The following is a 20,304-nucleotide window of genomic DNA, read 5'->3' as shown; positions in this document are numbered from 1 at the left end:
ACACACACACACACACACACACACACACACACACACACACACACCCCCCTACCTTTTAATTTACCAATGTATCTTGTAGATGAAGGGCCACTGCTATGAAATTTAATGAATAGAGAGAGTATTTCTGCTGACAAAGGTAGGAAGTCACAAGTGTAGACATTTTAGTCCATTTACAGAAAATTGCCTGTTCTCAGGCAGGTGGGTCAAGTGCAGGAGTCACTACTTGAGATAACATTTCCATCCCACACTTGGCTTTCTGTCTGCCAGGACAGGCAGCTAAGAGGTGCCTAGATTTGAACAAACTACTTGGTTGCTACTGATCATTAGGTCACTGGCCTTATAGATTATGATGGGCTGGTTATAATGGATTTCACCAGCCACCCTCATAGCTACAAGTATGTGCATTTATAATGGACCCAGAAGGGTGTAAGAAATTAAGGTGCAATTCTTCCTAAAGTGAAGGAAATGAAAGGTATGGCATGACTTGTCCTAGGCAGGACAGGAAGTCAGGCACTTCACTCCCCGACAGCGTGTGCTTCTGTCCAAGAAAGCTCTGGGTACTGTAGACATCACAGAAAACAGTGCCCTTTCTCTTCTGCATTCAAACTTTGTTTTTATTTATGTACCTGCCAGAGTGGCCAGTAGTCATTAAACAGATGAATCGGGGCTGGAGAGATGGCTCAGTGGTTAAGAGCACTGACTGCTCTTCCACAGGACCCTGGTTCAATTCCCAGCACCCACATGGCAGCTAACAGTTGTCTGTAACTCCAAGATCTGACCCCCTCACACAGACATACATGCAGGCAAAACACCAATGCACATAAAATAAAAATAAATTATTAAAAAAAAAACAGACAAATCAGATCTTGTTCTGAAGCTATAAGAGCTAAACGGCAAAGATAGTTTTTTTTCTCCCTTCAGGCTGACTAATTTCCTTGTTCCAAAAGAAGAGTGTGGCTGGTGAGATGACTCAGCAGGTAAAGGCGCTTGCTGCCAAGCCTGATGATCTGAGTTCAATTCCAGGGACTCACACGGTGGAAGGCGAGAACTGACTCCTGCAAACTGTCCTCCGACCTTCACATGTAGACACATCCATACTTAATAAATGTTAAAAGTTTAAGGAGACTATCAAGCCTTCATGGACATTTTGAAGAACGTTCGAACATACCTAGCAAAGAGAAATGTTTCAAGCAGGTCCTCATAGCCAGTAGGTCTTGGAGATTCAAGGAACTGGTTTCTCTCTGGACCTGAGCTTTGGTTTTACAAGTTGCCTTACTAAAATGTACCAATCATATTCTACACTGGGGCAGACAGAATCACTCCTCTCATCAGCATTTCATAAACACAGAACTCACAGGTCTCTGAGAGGCTGCAGGACTTTCTCACGGAGCAGAGCCAGGTCTTGGAGTGATTTTGTACCTGTTCTTCTGAATTCACACCAGCTGAACAGGCAATGAGTCAGGGCCTCTCTTTTTGATTCTGCACCCCAAAGAAGTGAAGCCTGGGGAAGGCACCTGTGACCATTCTCTCAGTCTCAGCAGATTGCCTAGTGAGCTTTTCTAACCTCACCAGGGGTTGACTGGCTTCGGAGCTGGAGTCTAATATGATAGGCCCAGAGACAAACTAGCAAGTGTGTATTGGTATCGTGCACTCTTCACTGTGAGTAGAGCCATACTTACTGCTCATAGGTTCCCTTCTGAGGGGGATGGCTGGGCAGTAAGTACGTATATGGAGCCTTAAATTTTACTTACATCAACTTCAGGTTAGACAGATGTCAGGTTAGAGGTTTGACTGGCTAGTTAATAAAACTTGCCTTGAAAGAGTGCAGTCTGGTGAAGAGATCTTAAGCATCATTCCTAGTCACTCTAGGCCATTCTAGCAGGGACCAGCAATCAAGCCAATGTCCCCAGGCCTTCACTGTGTCCTTGATGCAGAAGTGCCATGGCATGGCAGATGTTCACAGTGTCTTGAGTGCAGCCTGGAGAGCTGGCACAGGGCTCCCTGCTCTGGAGTACAGAGTACAGAAATGTCAAATTGCGTGTTAGCTCTTCCTGCTCTCCCTCCTTCCACTCACTTTCAAAAAACTTAGAATATTTTTACTCTTTGAGAATCTGTCTCTTGATAAGAGCTTTTAGAAAAATTCTCATGGTGTTCCTGGTGTGCTGGGACAAAGTGCTGTCCACACTTTGGAGAATCAAATGCATCTTTGTTAGAAGCTTCTAGAATAGTTTCCTAGTCTGATTCTTTCTCAAGCTCCTCTCAACCTTCTCTTTGGCAGCTCAGCCTGTTTATTTCTCACCTTTGGTTAACTCTGTATGCATGGGAGCTGCCTCCTGGCTGATACTTAGTGTCTTCTCAGCCACTGTCCTTCATTATAAACTCTGAGCAGCAGCTTTGTAGAAGGCACCACAGTTTGTGTTGGTGTCACTATTTTGTTCCTGCTTCAGTGGCCTCTGGGCTCTGATTATAGACCCTCATCCCTCAAGCCTTGCGAGCACCCATGGGGCCTGCCACACACAAGGCCTGACCATTGTTTCATCTGTAATGGGGATACCACATAGCCCCACAGTCAGGGAGTTGGGGGGTCAGTTCTGTCAGTGGTGGTTTTTGGATAGCTATCTGTATGATACTCTCCTAAAGTATAGAAAATGTCCACATTCACGTATGCATTTTTATAGCACCCGAATGTTGTGTTTATATACATATGTATTTTTTAACTAAAGAAGAAAAGTAACCCTGCCTTTGTACGTGATCCTTTTAACAAACTGTTTATTATTGTATTCAGGTAACAAGCATGGTAAGTATATTCTCTAAACTGAGTATTCTGTATTTTAGCTGTGCTTGGCAGACTTTTATTTTGGCTAGCTTTATGTTACCAGTCTTGGCTTTTTAGAAAAGATCCATTTAGGAAAGGAAAGACTGTAGCATCCCCTACACTCTGAGCTTTGGTTAAAGGAACCACTGTAGCCTTAGCCCCATAGCATGTGCCCTGACAGCATGCTGCTTGGCTGCCCACCCCCTGCCCGTCTGCTGCTTCTGAGCTGCCCCTCCATAGATATCTGCCAGGGTTCCTGGGCCTTGAATGACCCCAGAAGGGCCTGGCACTGTGGCCCAGTGACAGCAGGCACCCAAATAGTGCTCCCTAAATTCTGTAGCTGGCCCTGCCCCTGCTGATAGCTATTCTTCTTACCTTTCACTTGAAAGCAGGGTCACCCCTACTCCTAGTGTGATAAATCATTGGAATTCTTCTGGAAATAGAAACAATGAATACATTGTTTGGCTCCCTATCTATTGGAAAATGGATTAAGGGTTTAAAACCCAACCTTGCCACTAGGTATTGCTTGCTAGTAGCCCTAGTTCCATGAGCCAGAGTCACAGCCTCCTGGCTGTGGTGTTCTCTCTGTGCATGTGTGCTTCCCTGGCCCCTGTGTGGCTCTGTATTTTAGTCCTTGTGCTCGTGGCTGTACTTTTTAACCCACATGGTAGCCATGTGTTCCATATTAAGTCAGTGTGTCACTGTCATCTTCAAGGATCAGACTGCCAAGGACAAGGCCTTGCAGCACATGGCTGCCATGTCATCAGCCCAGATCGTCTCGGCTACTGCCATCCACAACAAGCTGGGGCTGCCTGGAATTCCACGCCCCACCTTCCCGGGGGCACCGGGGGTAAGTTAGGAACCAAATCCAGGAATGATGGTTTATTGGGTATGATGGTGTAGCTACTCAGGATGCTGATTTTTAGGAGAATCACAAATTTGAAAGCCTGTTAGGGCTACACAGTAAGTTCAAGGCCAGCCTGGTCAATTTGATGAGGCCCTATCTAAAACTAGAATTAAGAGGGACTTAGTGAGAATGTGGCTCAGTGGTAGAGCACTCACTCATCATGTATGAAGCCCTTAGTACAGTCCACAATATCACAAAATAGATAGTGGATGGATGGATGGATGGATGAATGGATGGATAGATAATGAATAGAATAAAAGATAGATGATAGATGGTATATAGGTAGATGGTGGATATATAGATAGATGGTGGATGGATGGATAGATAGATGATAGATAGAGGATGGGTAGATGGATGGATGGATAGATATATAAGACAAGGAAGGTGAAAGATGAGGCTAGAAAGAAAAGAGAAGGAAAAGAAGGATTGGTGGGAAGGAAGAAGGGAAAAGAAGAAAAAAGGGGAAATAAGAGGAAGGAGAAAATTGGGAAAGAAATGAAATTAAATATTTTGTTTCTGGTGACCCATTTAGTTGTGGCCTGCCTCTTTTACTCTTTTTCCTGGTTCTTGGTCTCCATCCCTGTATCCTCAGGGTCACTTTATAGCAACCACTGGGGCAGCTCCCGAAGGCCTAGAAGCTGTTTGTTACATCTTGTTTCACCCCAGGGCCATCTTCAGTGGTGTCAGTGTCATGCCATTTTTGTAGATCCTGAAGCTGAGGTTACTCAGTAATGAGGCGCCAGTAGAGGTGACTTGGTCATTCCGATAAGTAATACTGTCATGATTCTGCCCTTCTCCCTCTTGATGGGGAATAGCAGGTACCAAAGGCCTTAGGTATGCTCATAGCAAAAAGGAGTGCCCTAGTTGCTTCTCTAAGCTCTGGCTTTGTTATTTCAAAGTCCATGTGTTGCTGCATTGGACCTTGGGAGCTGCATACTTTGGGGTATACAGGAAGCACTTGGAGTAGAGGAGGGCCAGCCTTTGCAGAATAAACTGACCTCTTGACCTTAGGAGAGTTTTCAGAACGTGGCGGCTAAAGGGAGCTGCTATTACCAGGTCAGGGGTAGGCTCTGGTCTAGAACACAGCACCAGCCACACCTGTACCGAGGATGCCACAGCAGGCGGGTGGGAGCAGTCTGGTGTTCTTCAGTAAGGGCTTATCATGTGGCCATGTCCCGAACTGCACTTTAATGAGAACGTATAACCTGAAGCTTTTGCCTCTTGCTTTCCAGTTCTGGCCTGGAATGATACAGACAGGACAGCCGGGATCCTCACAAGAGTAAGTCTGTGAAAGGCCTGGACAGCAGGGGTTAGCCCACCCTGGGGGGGATTTCTCCTGAACTAGGCTTTCTTAGGGGATAAGGGAGAGAAGACTGTCAAACGGAAGTCCCTGAATCTGCCTTTCCTTGTGTCCCCATGTTCTCGGACATGAAAAGGAGCCACCTTTGAGAGTATAGATTCCTTTCTCCCACCTTCAGTATTAGCAGTGATACAGCCGGAAACTTGAATTAGGTCTCCCATCCTTTGTGGCTTTGGCTGCAGCACCAGAGTCTCCCTCACCTGTGAAAGGTCAACAAAGATGCTGTCTCTTTCCACTGTGCTTGTCCCTGCAATGGGAGTGCTTGATAGACAATCCCAGAGACCCCTTGAATTCAGGGAGCAAGCTCAGCCCACAAGAGGCGGAAAGGAATTTTTCTTTGTATATATTGAGCCATGTGGTCTGGAGAAGGGAGATCCTGACTCCTGGCATCCTAAACCTTTCCTAGGCCATGACAGATGACCTAGGTCTGTGTGGGCATGAAAAGTGCTCTCCATGGGTGTCTGCTACACCATGGGGAAGTCAGGATGAACCCTCTCCAGCTTGTCACACCAAATCATTGTGGGTGTTTGGTCCTCTGCAGCCTGCTGACCAGCCTCTCCCTTGGAGGGAGAAACTTCCTTTTTGTAGATACAGTTCAGCATGGAATGGGCAACCCAGTGCAGGCAGGGAGCCAGGCAGTGTGATGGGGTCATGGGGGAGTCCTGCTGGAGACCAAAGCCAGGCCTGGGTTGTAGCCACCACTGTACCCATAATTTTAACTCTTGCTAACTGTTTGTCCCCAGTGTCAAGCCCTTTGTGCAGCAGGCCTACCCCATCCAGCCAACAGTCACAGCCCCCATTCCAGGTAAGTCTCCCTGCTTCTTCAATGGAGAGCGAAGGGCACCCTGGGTCCCAAGAGTGCAGTGATACCGTTCTTAGCCACCACCAGCTGCCCCTCTTCTTTTCCCTCCTAAGGGTGGGCCCTATTTTGAAGCCAAGAAAAGTCCCAGGCATCTCCCATCAGATGCTGGGTCCCTTCACTCGAGAGTTCCTCTCCCAGGGGCTCACTAGTTAAGAGCCCCGATTGCCATTGCAAAGGCCCTGGGTTCGTTTCTCAGCACCCACATCATACCTTATAACCATTTGTTAATCCAGTTCCAGGGGATACAATCCCCTTTTCTGACCTGTGGGTACCAGGTGTGCCCATGGTGCACATACGTGTATGCAGGCAAAACATTGAAGGTGATAAAAATTAGTAGATTAAAAATAAATCTAAAAGCAGCCATGTCTCCCAAGAGCTCTTCCTGCGGGCTTGTTGGGAAACAGGAAGCCTGGCCACTTTCACTTAAGACGCCGGGTCCCACTTAGGAGGGAAGTTGTTGTGGTTGCCGTCTTCAGCAGCTGCCAAGTCCTGTACTCTGAGTCAGGCACAGCTAACTTCAGCTTTCTTAGCTAGTGAATTTTGGTTCCTCGGTGGCTTCCTTCTGTAATTAAGGGCTGACATAGACGCTCATAGCAGAAGCTCTGAACCTGGCTGGCCCATCTGGCTCCCCTTCTCATGAAAACTCTCTCATCCAAATACACATAGTGTCACTCAGCTGAAATTCTTGAGGTACTGTATAATCTTTGACCTACCCCTTTAGTGTCCCAAGTAAAATTGCAGTCCCTTGTTACCCTCTGTTTCCATGGAGCATCCTGAGGGAATGTTCCTAGTCTTGAGATGGAAGATGAGCCAGTAGCAGCAATGCTGTATGGGTCCTAGCTTCACAGGATGCCTTCACAAGCATTTCCTTAGATGCTTCTGCCGTTCTCGGCTTGCTCTCCAGCCCGCCCTCTTTACCCAGGATTACCTGCCTATATTAGTTGCTTTGACAAAATACCAATACAAGCAATTGAAGAGAGGAAAGTTTTGTTTGTTTTCTCAATTTGAGGGTAGAGTCCGTCTTGGCAGTGAGGTCATGGTGGCCGGAGTGTGAGGTTGCTAGCTGGTCACATTCTCTCCACAGGCAGGAAGCAGAGAGAGATGAAAGCTGATGCTCAGCTCTCTGTTTCTTCTATATGTTGTCCAGGGCCCTAGCTGTGAGATGGCATTATCAGGATGACTCTTTCCTTTTCCTAAGTTAAACCTCATAGATGTTTTACCATAGTGATTGTCAATTGAAAACTGACAATGGACATTAACTATCAACCAGCAGTGTCCTCCTGCCACAGTCCCTTAACCTTAGGTGGAGCTATCTTCATGGTGAGCCTCATGTAATCTGTTCAGCTGTCACACTGCCTGAGTGCCCTTAGTGGAGGGAGTTGTCCTTTCCTTCCAGGTCCTCTGTGTTTGGAATTCCATCCCATTGAGGTCTAGGAGGAGGTACATGTGGACTTGTGTAAAGGTGACAATTGTTATTTCAGGGTTTGAGCCTGCATCAGCCCCAGCTCCCTCAGTCCCTGCCTGGCAGGGCCGTTCCATTGGCACAACCAAGCTTCGCCTGGTAGAATTTTCAGCTTTCCTTGAACAGCAGAGAGACCCAGACTCGGTGAGTATGCCCAGAGGGGTGTGGCTAGTGGCAAGTGTTCCATGGCTGCTCATTTCTCCACTCTGTGGTCTATCTCTTACTGACCCCCTTTCCCTTACACCTCCGTGAAATGTCCTGAGTCAAAACATGACATGGAACAGCCAGGGAGCCCTTCTTCACCCAGGGAGAAGGATGCTCTTGGCAGCTAGCTCCAGCTTCAAAGGTGGGTGTTTATTGCTGCTTGGACCACATGTTCCAGGGAGTACCTTGGCTGGAGGGCAGGCCCTCACCAGGCTTATGTAACGTTTATTGAGCATTCTTATGTGGCTGATATGATGTAAAGTATTTGGACACTATTAGATAAATGATGACAGTGGACTAGTAACTTCTTCAATCATATAGTTAATATTTCTGGGTTAAAGGTTCATTCTAAAACACTAAAGTCTAAACAGTCAGCCATCATATTATCCAGCATCTCTAAGTCTGTGGGTCCCTCATTCCCTCCCAAAAAAAACCCGAAAGCATCATCTTCAGAAGTAATGTTGGTGCTCTGTAGACTGCAATGCCTTATCATGCTGTAAACACCAGAAACGCAGGCATCTGGACTTTGTTTGTCATTTTTTTCCTTCTCCTTCCCCACCCACTCCATCTTGTACACATCATCCCATGCATATGCGAGCCTCCCTTCTTGCCCACCCCCAGAAGCCCGTACCCTTTGTTCACGCCCACTCCTTGGCTGTGAGTGTGAGGGTTGCATCTGTGTGTGGGTGAGCCCCAGGCAGCAACTGAAGCAATCATGAGTTAGTGTTGGGATCCTCACCAACTCCTTGCCCTACTGTCTCCCAGCTCTGACCTCTTTGGGAACCACGCTGGACATGTGGTTCCAGGAGTCACTGTGGGTCTTGCTGTCATCTGTTATCAAGAGAAGGAGTCATAGGCAGGGCTTGGTGGCACACACAGAGGCAGACAGATCCCAGTGAGTTTGAGGCCAGCCTGATCAACATAGTTCTAGGACAGTCAGGGCTCCATAGTAAGACCCTGTCTGGGACACAGAGGGAGGGAGGCAGGCAGGCAGGCAGACAGACAATAGACAGACAAACGGAGGTGAGCACACAGTCATAGTGAACAATATGCTGACCTTCAGATGTGACCGTCCGTGCTCTTGCTTGGCTGAGTGCAGAGATAGGTACCCAAGGCAGAGACCCTGCCCCAGAGGTTATCAAAGCACACCAAGAGTTCACGTGGGGCCTGCCTATACACCTGCCACCCTGAGGGCTGGCAGAGAATGGGGCTGTGTAGCAGGAATCTTAAAAGTTCTTATTAATAAAATCAAACCCGGGGCCAGTTATTGGGGTGAAATGCTGGAAGATCAGAGAGACAGAACAAGCCACAGCTAACCTCACCTGGCCAACTTCTCAGCTGGTCTTGTTTCCTCAGACTGGAAGCCTCTGTGTCCTCATATCTGAATGGCTCTCAGCTGAACTGTGCTGCTAGAAGCCTGAAAGCTTAACCAGCTAAATGCTTAACCAGCCAAATGCTTCTAGTTTCTGGTCCTCACCACTCCCTGGGATTAAAGGCTCGCTTTCTGGGATTAAAGGCGTGTGTCACCATGCCTGGCCGTTTCCAATGTGGCCTTGAACTCACAGAGATCCAGAGGGATTTCTACCTCTGGAGTGCTAGGATTAAAGGTGTGAGTGCCACCATTTTCTCGCCTTTGTATCTAGTGGCTGTTCTGTCTCTGACCCTTGGTTTATTAGGGTGCACAATATTTTGGGGAACACAATATCACCACAGGGCTGCTCCAGATTTAGGGGACAGTGAAGTGAAGCAGTAACAAACGGGAGTGCTGCCACAGGGTCTGCTCTTCTCCGGTGCCTGGAGGCTGTCTGGGAAGAGTTACCTGCTGGGCTAATCCACACAGGTGGGGGCACTGTGAGACAGCAGAAGAAGTCTTTGCTTCTGCCTGGAGGCCGGCCTCACCTTCTCCTTCCTGCATCCCATTTGTTCCCCTGTGCCTTGCCATTGACTGTCCCCATAGGCCCCTTTAGGTAGGTTCTGTTTTCTCACTTTGCAGAGGAGGAGACTGAGGCCAGGTGACTTGAGCTATACAGTTAGCAAACAGAGGACCAGACGACATCCTCCTAAAGTGTTCTCTCCTCACTGCTGTAAATCACACCGTTGATGAAGGACCCTGACTGCCTGCATGGTCCGTCCTGAGTAGGTCTCTCCCTCTGTACCCTATTGCTGATGTTTGAAATACTCCTAATTAAACACACATCAGATTTCTTGACCATGGTCCTTCAGTGTGGGCAGAACATCCTGGAAGCTGCAGATGCTCAGTTCCCCTATAGCCTACACACACCGTCTCCTGTACTTTAAATCATGGATCCCACCCCCCTCGTTCTCTCTCTCTCTTTCTTTCTTTTTTGCCGTGTGTGGGTTTTCAAGACAAGGTTTCTTGTTGTTGTGAATTTCTTATTTTAAATAGTTTCATACTGCACTGTTTGGGGAGTGTAGATGACACTATCCCATAGACTAAGGTTCAAACTAAATAGAAAGGAAGTACAGTATGCTAAGGGCCAACTACATATAGTATGTCAGAGGCTGAAAGTTGCTTGTTCTTTGTGTACTGCTCCTGCAAAGAACTCACCCACCTGCAACTCCAGCTTCCGGAGATCTGATTCCCTTTCCTGGTCTCCAAGGGCATGTGCATTCAAAGACACATGCATACAGAAATGTAATGAAAACTAAAATCTTTTTAAAAGTAAGGTTACTTGATCTTTAGTTTAAAAATGTCTAGTTTCAGCTGGGCAGAGGTGGTGCACACCTTTAATCTCAGCACTCGGGAGGCAGAGTCAGGTGGGTCTCTGAGTTTGAGGCCAGCCAGGTCTACAGAGTGAGTTCCAGGACAGCCAGACCTGTTACACAGAAACCCTGTCTTAAAAAACAAAACAAAGCAAAATTGTCTAGTTTCAAGGTTAGAGATGTAGCTCAGTGGGAGAGGGCTTATTTAGTATGAATGTACAAGACCCTGGGTCCCGCCCACAGCATTTCAACAGGAAGAAAGTAAGTATAATTTCAGACAATGAAAATACTTTTTTTTCTTTAAGGATTTATTTATTTATTATGTATACAGCATTCTGCCTACAGACCAGAAGAGGGCACCAGATCAAATTACAGATGGTTGTGAGCCACCATGCGGTTGCTGGGAATTGAACTCAGGACCTCGGGATGAACAACAGCCAGTGCATCTCTCCAGCCCCCAAAAATACTTTTTCTATACACACATGTGTACACGTGCATGCACGCCTGTGCACATACATACACATATCTATGCACTACATGTGCACAAAAAAAAGGAAAAAAAGAAAGAAAGTGCTTTCTAATATATCTTGATGTTTCTGACTTGGGGTATGACATTTATATCAAATTCGCCAACTAAAATCATATCACTTTTATGTATTAATTTTGTGTTACCTAGTCTGTCTCATATATTATTTCTTAGAACACCCATTTTGTATTTAAATGTATAATATGAATATATGGGGGCTGGCTCAGTTGGTAGAGTGCTTGCATAGCATGCATGGAGCCCTGGGTTTGATTTCAGCACCACATAACCTGAACGTGGCTGTCTATGTCTATAATCCCAGCATTTGGGAGGTAGACACAGGAAGATCAGGAGTTCACAGTCATCCTTGGATCGATAATGAATTGCAAGCCAGTCTGGACTACATGTTTAGCAGGCTAAAAATTATGCATCTTCAATTTTGGTGGAAACACAAGGGCCCAAAGTGTGGTTTCTGGAAGAGAAAAGTGGTAATTGACTCCTTGAAGTGAAAGGGAATTAACCAAGTTATTTAAAGTATCTAACAGTGTCTGAAGTGCCAGCCTTTGCAATGACCTCACCTACCATCATTCACTAGGCAAACACCCTGTGCTGTCCCCTGACAGGCCCAAGTGCTGCTTCAAAATCAAGATTAGGCTGAAAAATTCAAAACATGTGGATGATTTCTTTGGCTCTTGAGACTTCCGAGACATTAATTTCATTTGTATTTTTGTTCTATGATAGAAAAGTTCTGGTCATTTAAAATACTCAGCTGGTATGTTTAAAGACATTTGGAAATAGTTAAAATTTAACATGAAAACATTAATCACATTAATTTGATAAGGAAATGAGCAAAGTGGCCAGTAGTTCTCGGATCTTAACCAAATTGAATGTCGCAGTTGGAGTGTCTAGATCTTTGTTCCATATCTGCTTTCAGGTGTATGTGTTCTGTATCTTTGCTGCCGTGTAGGCTTGTTTAAATCATGAGGTGGTGAGATATCCTCAATAGGGGCTGGGGAGATGACTCGAGCTTGAGACCACCTTCTGCTCTTGCAGAAGATGAGTTCGGTTCACAGCACCCACATCAGGCAGCTCCCCAGGGGCCTGCAGGCATCTGTGCTCATGTATATATTCCTACACACAGACACACATGCATACACATAATTGAAAGGAAATAAATCTTAAAGAATATTTTTAGTAGGAGAACTTACAGGTAAAAAAGAGATGAAGCAGCCAGACGGGGTGCTAGGGGGCTTGTGTATTTACTCTGTAGCTTGATGCTAAAGTAGGTCACTCTACCTCTTCCTGAGTAAGAGGCTTGAAGGGGATTGCTGTCGCATAGGCAGCTTTGAACCCTGGTCTTCTGTATCATGATTGCTTAGCTGCCTAACAGCAAAGCCCAAGAGCCTTGAACCTAGCCTGTCTCCCTGGTACAGGGCTGTCCACTCCATACCAGCCTTTCCTGAAACTCCACTGGCTCACCGTGTGATGCTGCTGTCATCACTAAGGACTTCTCAGGTTTACCACTGTCGTGTGGACAGTGTTGGTTCCAGTAGCAGTTATGGCCGGTACCTCTTAAACCTTTCCTATGTGCCAGCACTATATGTTAGCTGATTTAATCCTTAGGAAGTAGTGTGCCTAATGTTAGACTGCCAACTGATACTCAAAATGGGACTCATATCCAGGTCAGCTGACTCTGAGTCCTGAGATTGTGACCAAAAGGCTGTCTGGTTCATTTATGTCTGAGGAATAGCCTGTGTTCATGGCCCAAGGCGGTGAGGGGCTAATGGAAGAATAGTAGATGGCAGCACGCCCCCTGCTGGCGCCGTGTCCTGTGTGCAGCAGATGGCAGCACTTCCCCAAGTTGGTGGTTGTTTATGTTGGTAGAAAACCAGCAAGGCAGTCCCTCTGTTACCTTTGGCTCCACTAGAAGCGAAGAGAAAAACAGCAGAGGGTGAAGAAAAGAAGGAAGAACCTAAATAACAAAGACTGTTTTAGAAGTGGTTGGGAATGCTTGAAAATACCCTTTCTATGTGGTTTCGGTGTTGTGCAGTAACGGACCCAAAGTGTGAAGTGCAAGCTCCCCCATGGATGTGGGCAGTTTAAAGGGCCAGTCCTGGAATTGGGGCCCAGTGTCTGGAGGGGGATGTAGGCAGCTGTTTCCTTGTACACACAAACTCTCAGAGCAGGAAACTGTGAGTAGTGTCCTGTGTGTGCCTGATGAAGCCTGCATGGTTCCTCAGCCCCCACCCCCACCCACTCCTGGGACAAGGAAGGTTCCTTCAGTAGTGCATCGCCCCTCTACTCACCTGCAGCACGGCTTCTCCTTGTCACTCTTTCCAGGTGCCAGGTTCCATGTCCACTGTGGTCTGAGTGCCAGCACAAGCAGGAGCTAAGAGCAGGAAAGGAGAGTGCAGGGCTGCTTAGGTGAGAGCTGTATTAGAGAAGTGGCCGGCCGCTGGGAGAGGATGACACGGTCCGGCTCTGGTGCGGTACTGGAGCACGCCTGACCATGCGAGGCCCTCCTGAGGTTGCCCTTGGGTGTGCCTGGTCATCACTAGCACTTAACAGCAGCACCATCAGCACTGTGCTAGGCATTTTGCCTCCGAAGTGTGAGCTCCAGGAGCAAGGGGGAATGGAGAGCTGGGTCCGCATTTCTGGGGTCTCCTTTTACAGCTCAGCATTCTGTGAAGGGAGTTTATTTCTCTTTTATGTCCTCACCTGAACTCTTCGGCCCGCACTTTCGTGACATCTGTATCTCATACAAAGATAAGATTCCGTGACTTCTTAGCCTGTGAGCCTCAGTTTCCAGGTTTGGGTGTGAGCATAGTTGGGTTTCTGGGTAGCTATGTTAATTACACATTGCCAAATGGTTTTTGAACTGATATTAAAGTACTACAATGGGAAATTGGGCCAGATGGTGGGTAGTGAGGGCAAAGCCTTGGGGAATAGCCAGCTGCAGGAGGCAGAGGGGTACCTGGGATGGCTGAGCATGCCGATGGAATGCAGAAGAGCCATGGAACGGGAGGAAGCTTTTAATGCAGTTTCTTGTCATCCTTAAGTTAAAAAGATCCTGGCATTGGTGCTGGGACTCCACCTCAGATGTTATTGGAAACAGTTCACAGATAGATGGAAGGGTTGGCTATTTGAATCAAAAGCCAGTGGCTTGAGGCAATTTAGGTAAAGTCCAAGCAATAAATCACTAATACCTAGGGAGGTCTCTGGCTGGACAAGTTCCTCCCCCTCCATACTGTCTTTCAGTGAGAGGATGACAATGACCTCAAAATGGGGGAGAGAGAGGATCGAGATGGACAGTTAGTTCACAGACGGGTGTGTGGAGGATGAGGGCAAAGTCCAGACATTTGTGTTCTGCTAGGTGGAAATTGCTGAAGGGTGGCCTAGGCTAGGGATCCAGCAATGCCTGGCTTCTGCTCCTTATCTCTAAGTGGCTGGAAGCGTCTCATCTGGAGCGTGGGAGCCTGGGCTGTGGTGTGAGTGAGTCAGCAGCCCTCCTTGCCTAAGGGAGTCCATCCTGCAGGAGACCATGGGCCTCTGACCCAGCTCTCATTGATGGCCCACTGATGTCCCTTCAGATAACCTGATTCCTTCCAGTAAAGTGGTTGGGCCAACATAGGCCCAAAGATGATTTAATTTTCTTATCTTTATAGCGTCTTTCAAAGGCTTAAATTCCCAGCTCCAGTAAAATTCCTTTGTCAGACCACAGTTCTGACGTTGGTTGGTTCAGGGAAATGTCATCAGAACAAGTCAAAAGAAATTAGCATCTGGGAGCCTTTGTGTGAGAGGGGGGGCAGAGGGTTGAGGATGGGCGTGGGTTGGAGATGGAGAGTTTAGAATGGATTTCCAAGCATCCTTGCCTCTGCCCTGGGTGGCTGGAGCAGGGTGGTGTGTCAGTTGTGAAGCTTACAGGCTGGGTAGGGGCTGCTAAGCCAGTTACTGTCTCATGAGGCATGTAGCTGGCTGATCAGGGAGATTGTGAAGCAGCTCTCTTTCACTTGACCTTCACATCGACCCCTAGAGGTGACCCAACCAGCTGTCATCCTTGTGTTCAGATGACACCGCCCAGAAAGGCTGAGAAGCCAACATGCCTCAGGTCACACAGCTCTCCAGTAGTAGATTCCTACCTGGGTGTCCTTGACATCCTCAAAATACATGGTCCCAAAGTACATTTGACCTGGGGCTTGGAGGGGTGCTGCAACTTGGTTTGATGGTGGGCTGGGCTCAGGTGGGTGTCTCCTGGGTTTTCCTCTGTGGTCCTACAGGAGGACCCGATAGATGAGGTGGCATCCAAGGCTCTGCATGATGCCCAGGCGTGGTGCAGTCCCTCAACTCTTGCTACTCTGACCAATGCCAAGTTGTCCCACACCCGGCACATGGCTTCCCATGACTGCAGCCTGTCGCTGGGTGGTTTATATTCTCTGAGCTGGTCTGGGAACTCACCCTCTTTCTTCATTAGCCTTTGGGGAAGAGGCAATTGAAAGCATCTGGAAATGCAGGTTTTATAGACATTTCACAGAGGCCCAGCCAGGCTCCATCTGCTTTCTTTGGCGGGTCGGCGTCCCTCCCACTTGCCTTCCCTGTGGCCGCCCTGCACTCAGCCATTGTATCTTTTCAGTTGCACTGGGTAGAACTAGGAAGTGAGGAGGAGGCATCCTGGTATAACATCCTAGAAGTAAAGGGATGTAGCACTCTGCAGTACTTAATCTCAGGAGGAAATGCCTGGTTCAGGTTCACCAGCTCTCTGGCAGCTGCATAGAGGCCCATGTAATCCCCAGCCTCTGTGGCCTGAGTCTGCAAGTCACTTTCTTGTCTTGACTCCACACCCATCCCCTGTTCCTGCCATTAAAGGCTGCCCAGGTCACCCTGAGGGTGCCCAAATGGACAGTCCAAGCTAGAGCGTGACAGGAAGCAAATGCAGGTGATTTGTCCTCATTCTGATTCAGCCTAGACATTAGTATCCTCCGACATGAGTTATTTGTCTCAGTTTCTTTAAATTCCTAAGTGGATTATAATTTTTCCCTTGGTATCATTTGACAGCAGTCATTTTTCAAGATTTACTAAGTTCTTCAAATACTTGGAATTTTTGGGAGAAGTTTAGGAGAAGATCGCCATCTTCAGGTTGCATGGTGCAGTGCAGCTCTCAGGCCTATCCCTGGGCACAGAGGTTTATTTGTAGAACTTTTCCTTCTCCCTCCCTCCCTCCCTCCCTCCCTCCCTCCCTCCCTCCCTCCCTCCCCTTCCCTTCCCTCCCCTTCCCTTCCCTCCCCTTCCCTTCCCTCCCCTCCCCTCCCCTTCCCTTCCCTCCCCTTCCCTTCCCTCCCCTTCCCTCCCCTTCCCTTCCCTCCCCTCCCCTTCCCTCCCCTTCCCTTCCCTCCCCTTCCCTTCCCTCCCCTTCCCTCCCCTTCCCTCCCCTCCCCTTCCCTCCCCTCCCCTTCCCTTCCCTCCCCTCCCCTTCCCTTCCCTCCCCTTCCCTTCCCTTCCCAAAAATGAAGTGGCCACATCAGAAATCTCTAAATAAGGTAGAATATTATCAGTCCCATTGGGAAAAGGAAAAAGGTTGGGATGGAAGAGAAATCAGTGAAGCCCCAATAATCATCAGAGACTCTGTTCCTCTTTGTCATGGATCGGGCACATCCCCAGCCACTCCATCTCATTTTAGAGGACAGACCTTTAGTACTTCCTCAAAGGGAGCCTCTGGTGCCGGAGTCTTCTAGCCTGAGGGAAATTCAGGTCACAGCTCTCACCTCACTCCAGGAGTGATGGTAGCTGTGACAGTGGGGCTCACCTCGATGACTCTGGAACTTGCCAACCTCTGGCTCTGTTTTAAATCACTTTCCATGTTGTTGCTCTCTGAGGGAACACACCACTTCAGATGGTCTCAGCCCAAGCAGAGAAATGTCACAGTTATGGAGTAAATGGTATTTGTGACAGATTCTCTGTGCTCACTTGATAATGTAGTTTCCATGCATTCTCTCACTTAATCCTTTGGCGGTCATGTAGGGCAGGAACTGCCTTCAAATGGAGGCGACTGGGGTAGAGGGGCTGGAAGCCACAGCTCAGAAGGTTCTAGGAAGAGGATGGAATCTCAGCTGGCTCCAGGGTCCAGGTCTCCTCATCCCTCTGTGCTTTCCATTAGCAGCAAAGAGCAAATGGGGCTAGAGACCTGGAAGACAGAAGCCTTGCTTCAGCGAGGAGGAAGGTCCTTGTTACCCCTTCCACGTCTTGTTCTGTGACTCCTAAGGATTTCTACTCATTCAGGCTCTTAGTGACAGCAGTGGAGACAGACTAAGATCACGGTGGTAGGAAGAGGAGCTGAACAGTTCCTCAAGTTTCAAGTGGACTTGCCTTGTCGGGGGGGGTCCCACATGCACAGTCACCCTGACTCCTGGGCAGCCATCTTGGGCCGTAGAGGAGCTTTACAGTCTGACCCATGGGTCTTCGAACCCCAGGGAGCCTGTAGTCAATAGAGAATAAACATCCTAAAAGTCATACTTTTGCTTCCTTTTACGTTCTTTTTTCCTTCCTCACCCACCTCCCAGGCTCCATGGTAGCTTTTCATGGACTGTTTTTAAGCTAAGGCTAATTGAACCACATGGTCTATAAGGAAAACAGTCATATGCCACCGGCTGTCTCCTCACCTCCTTGTCCCTCTTATTAGTGATAGCTCTGCACAGCTCTTACAACCACTTCTTCGTATTCTTTTAGATGTAATTTATTATCACTTGTGTGTGTGTGTGTGTGTGTGTGTGTGTGTGTGTGTGTGTGTGTGTGTGTCCATGCATGTGCACACACGAGTGTACATTACACTGGTGATGGAGCTCAGGTCTTCACACTTTGGAAGGGCCCTTTTTCATGATTTTTAGAAAATACTCATTAACTTCTTACTATGGGAGAGTAGGATTCAGCTCTCTATATTTAGCATATGCTAAGTATAAAACACCTGCTTCCATTCTGCTTTTAACGCCTTAGTGTAGGCTATCAGAATTTCTGGTTTAATTCTTCCTTCACTTACATTACAAATCAGTTTTATTTTTCATACAGCAAGCAGTGTGATCTGTTTGCTCTATCTTCTTAGAGACTTGTCCCCAAGAGTATGTAATTGCCTCTATTCATCATCTGTCCGGTTTTTTATATCTACACAAACATATCTTTCTGGGGGTTCCAGGTGCACACAGGCACCCCATTTCTAGTACCACTCTAGAACTTTGTCTGGCAGTTCCAATAGAGAAATCTCCCATTTTCCTTGCTACCACCTCTCCAGGACCCCACAGCCCACATCCTACTGGACCCAGTTATTGCCCAGGCCCTCACCTTTCCAAGAACTGCAAATGCTGAGCCATCTCTTCAGTCCCTGTAGTCATTTTATGAAAAGAACCAGTTTAACTGTGATGTGCAGGAGAGGTGGTGGTGACAGTCTTCCATGTCCTCATGTTCTCAGTATCAGGCTAAAGGTGCTTGCTTGCTTAGGTGGGGAACGTGGTTCTGACCACAGAACCATGATCTGGTAAGCTGCCTTCACACAGTCTCTTCACAGTCTTCAAAGAAGAGCACCTTGCACTGTTTGATTATGGGTTTAGTGTTCCTAGCTCAATGCCTGGTGGACGGTAGGTGGTAGGCGTGTTGGTCATTCCACTAAAATCCACGGAGAAAATACAGAGTGGGTGCCTTTTCTGTTGTTGCCCTTGATATTTGGGTGGCTACTTATAGCTATAAAGCGCCTCGGAAACTATTTTTTTAATGTTTTCTTATAATTTTTTAAGTTTATGGTTTCTGTGGGGCATGTGCCACGGCCTGGGTGTAGTGGTCAGAGGACAGCTTTGTGGAGTTCTCACCTTCCACCTTTGCACTCCTCCTCCTCCTCCTCTCCTTCCAGTGCCTTAGCTCAGGCATACATGAGAGTGTCTCCACCTGCTCAGCTCCCCCGGTCCCATCTTTTGATGTTTACACGTTACTGTTTTCAACTCAACAGGCTGGGTTTTGAAGAATTATAGTCCTGGGTCTTGTCACAGGTCATTTCTTGGCAGCTGCCTTCCTTTGGAAAGTGTTTTCCTGCTCTGTTTGTTTGTGTTTTGTTTTTGTTTTTGTTTTTGTTTTTGATGTATGTACCACCTTTTGGGGGAAAACATCATGCCTTGGGTTTCTTGGGGAAGGAGGCAGCTAGTAGGGAAGTATCCATCCCTACCCCATTCCCTTAGGAAGGAATTACAGCCTCACCCAGTCTCTTTGGTGTTTTGATTTCGTTTATACTTAGGCACAAGCACATCAGATTGGTTTGTTCATTTTGCCCTTTGGGTTTGCAGCCAGAAGCACTCCTGAGCTGCCCAGGTTGAGTTGAAGGGGAAGCGAGGTCTGTTTGTTTCATGCTGTGGTCTCCAGGACACCTCCTTCAGTCCTTTGTATTCTTAGAAACAGAGTCACTCCTTGGCAGCAGTAAATCCTGCAGACACTGCTGGCCAGGGTTTGGTTTCAAGTCCCCAGCCTTGGAGAGACAGTGCCAGCTTCTCTGTCCCTTTCAGCCCTTTGGGCACAGAGGTCACGTCCTCCAAATAGAAACCTACTGCACTTGTGACTTGATCTAGAATTCTGGTTTAATTTCACGGACTTGGGAAAAGCTATTCAGCTTTTCTCCTCGATTCAGCTTTCAGGAACAGTTGAGTGCACATCTGGAGGGCATAGATGGTTCCTCGGGAAGATAATAGTGATGTCTATTGTGTGACTATGTGTGACTTCAAACAACAATGTGTAACTCTGAGCTCCTCTTTCCTCCTCTGTAAGGAGAATGTAAAGTCCGCTACAGCAAGGATAACCTGAAGTCATACATATGAAAAGCCCTGGGACACAAGACCTGGTGTCCCTTCCTTCCTCACAGGCAAGAGGTTCAGTTCCCCCTGAGCAGCTGGCTCTGAGGGTTAGGCTCCGTCATTTAAATCTGCTACACAACCTCTTTTTGCTTACTCCTAGCTTTTGAGTGATGGATATTTTTTTTTCCTACCCCAGGATGGAGTGAATATTCATAACCCAGACCATAAATTGTCTTAGCGGCTAGTTTATTGACTGCTCTGTGTCTGGCAGGCTTTATGCCAAGCACCATCTGCCCATCATAGTTCCCTCTCATCCTGGAACTCTTCTGCCATACAGGCGCCGTGCTGCCAGAGTGCACAACAAGTTCAGAGGGTTCCTTCTCCGTGCTCAGTCAGGACCATGGTACCACGGTTTTCAACTTGTATGAACCCGTCCTGGGGAGATGAAAACAAACGTCTCCTGACCCCAGGCTAGGCATCAATGACAAAATAAAGTAAGGATTCCATTCAAGTCCACCTTGAGAACCAGTGAGTCCACTGGGTTCCCTTAGAGACCATGAGTGAAGGGTTGCTTACAGTGCTGTGGTTGACCCCCTCTTAAAAAACAAAACAAAACAAAAAAACTACACTA

General features: G+C 47.5%; 1 protein-coding gene across 3 annotated transcripts in view; it reads left to right on the top strand.

Annotated features, from left to right (window-relative positions):
- Tead1 (TEA domain transcription factor 1) overlaps positions 1-20,304 on the top strand; it is a 238,811-nt gene that overhangs the window by 182,665 nt on the left and 35,842 nt on the right. For all 3 annotated transcript variants that reach the window (XM_052761369.1, XM_052761370.1, XM_052761368.1), the window contains 4 exons: positions 3,531-3,665; positions 4,955-5,001; positions 5,826-5,887; positions 7,426-7,550. In XM_052761369.1, the coding sequence (XP_052617329.1) occupies positions 3,531-3,665; positions 4,955-5,001; positions 5,826-5,887; positions 7,426-7,550 (369 nt within the window). The remainder of the gene's footprint in view (positions 1-3,530; positions 3,666-4,954; positions 5,002-5,825; positions 5,888-7,425; positions 7,551-20,304) is intronic.

This window comes from Peromyscus californicus, unplaced genomic scaffold (assembly GCF_007827085.1).
Source record: "Peromyscus californicus insignis strain IS unplaced genomic scaffold, ASM782708v3 Scaffold_4__1_contigs__length_199733344, whole genome shotgun sequence".
Taxonomy (NCBI): Eukaryota; Metazoa; Chordata; class Mammalia; order Rodentia; family Cricetidae; genus Peromyscus; species Peromyscus californicus.
The sequence above is the reverse complement of the archived record's forward strand: the minus strand, read 5'-3'. Positions and strand labels throughout refer to the sequence as shown.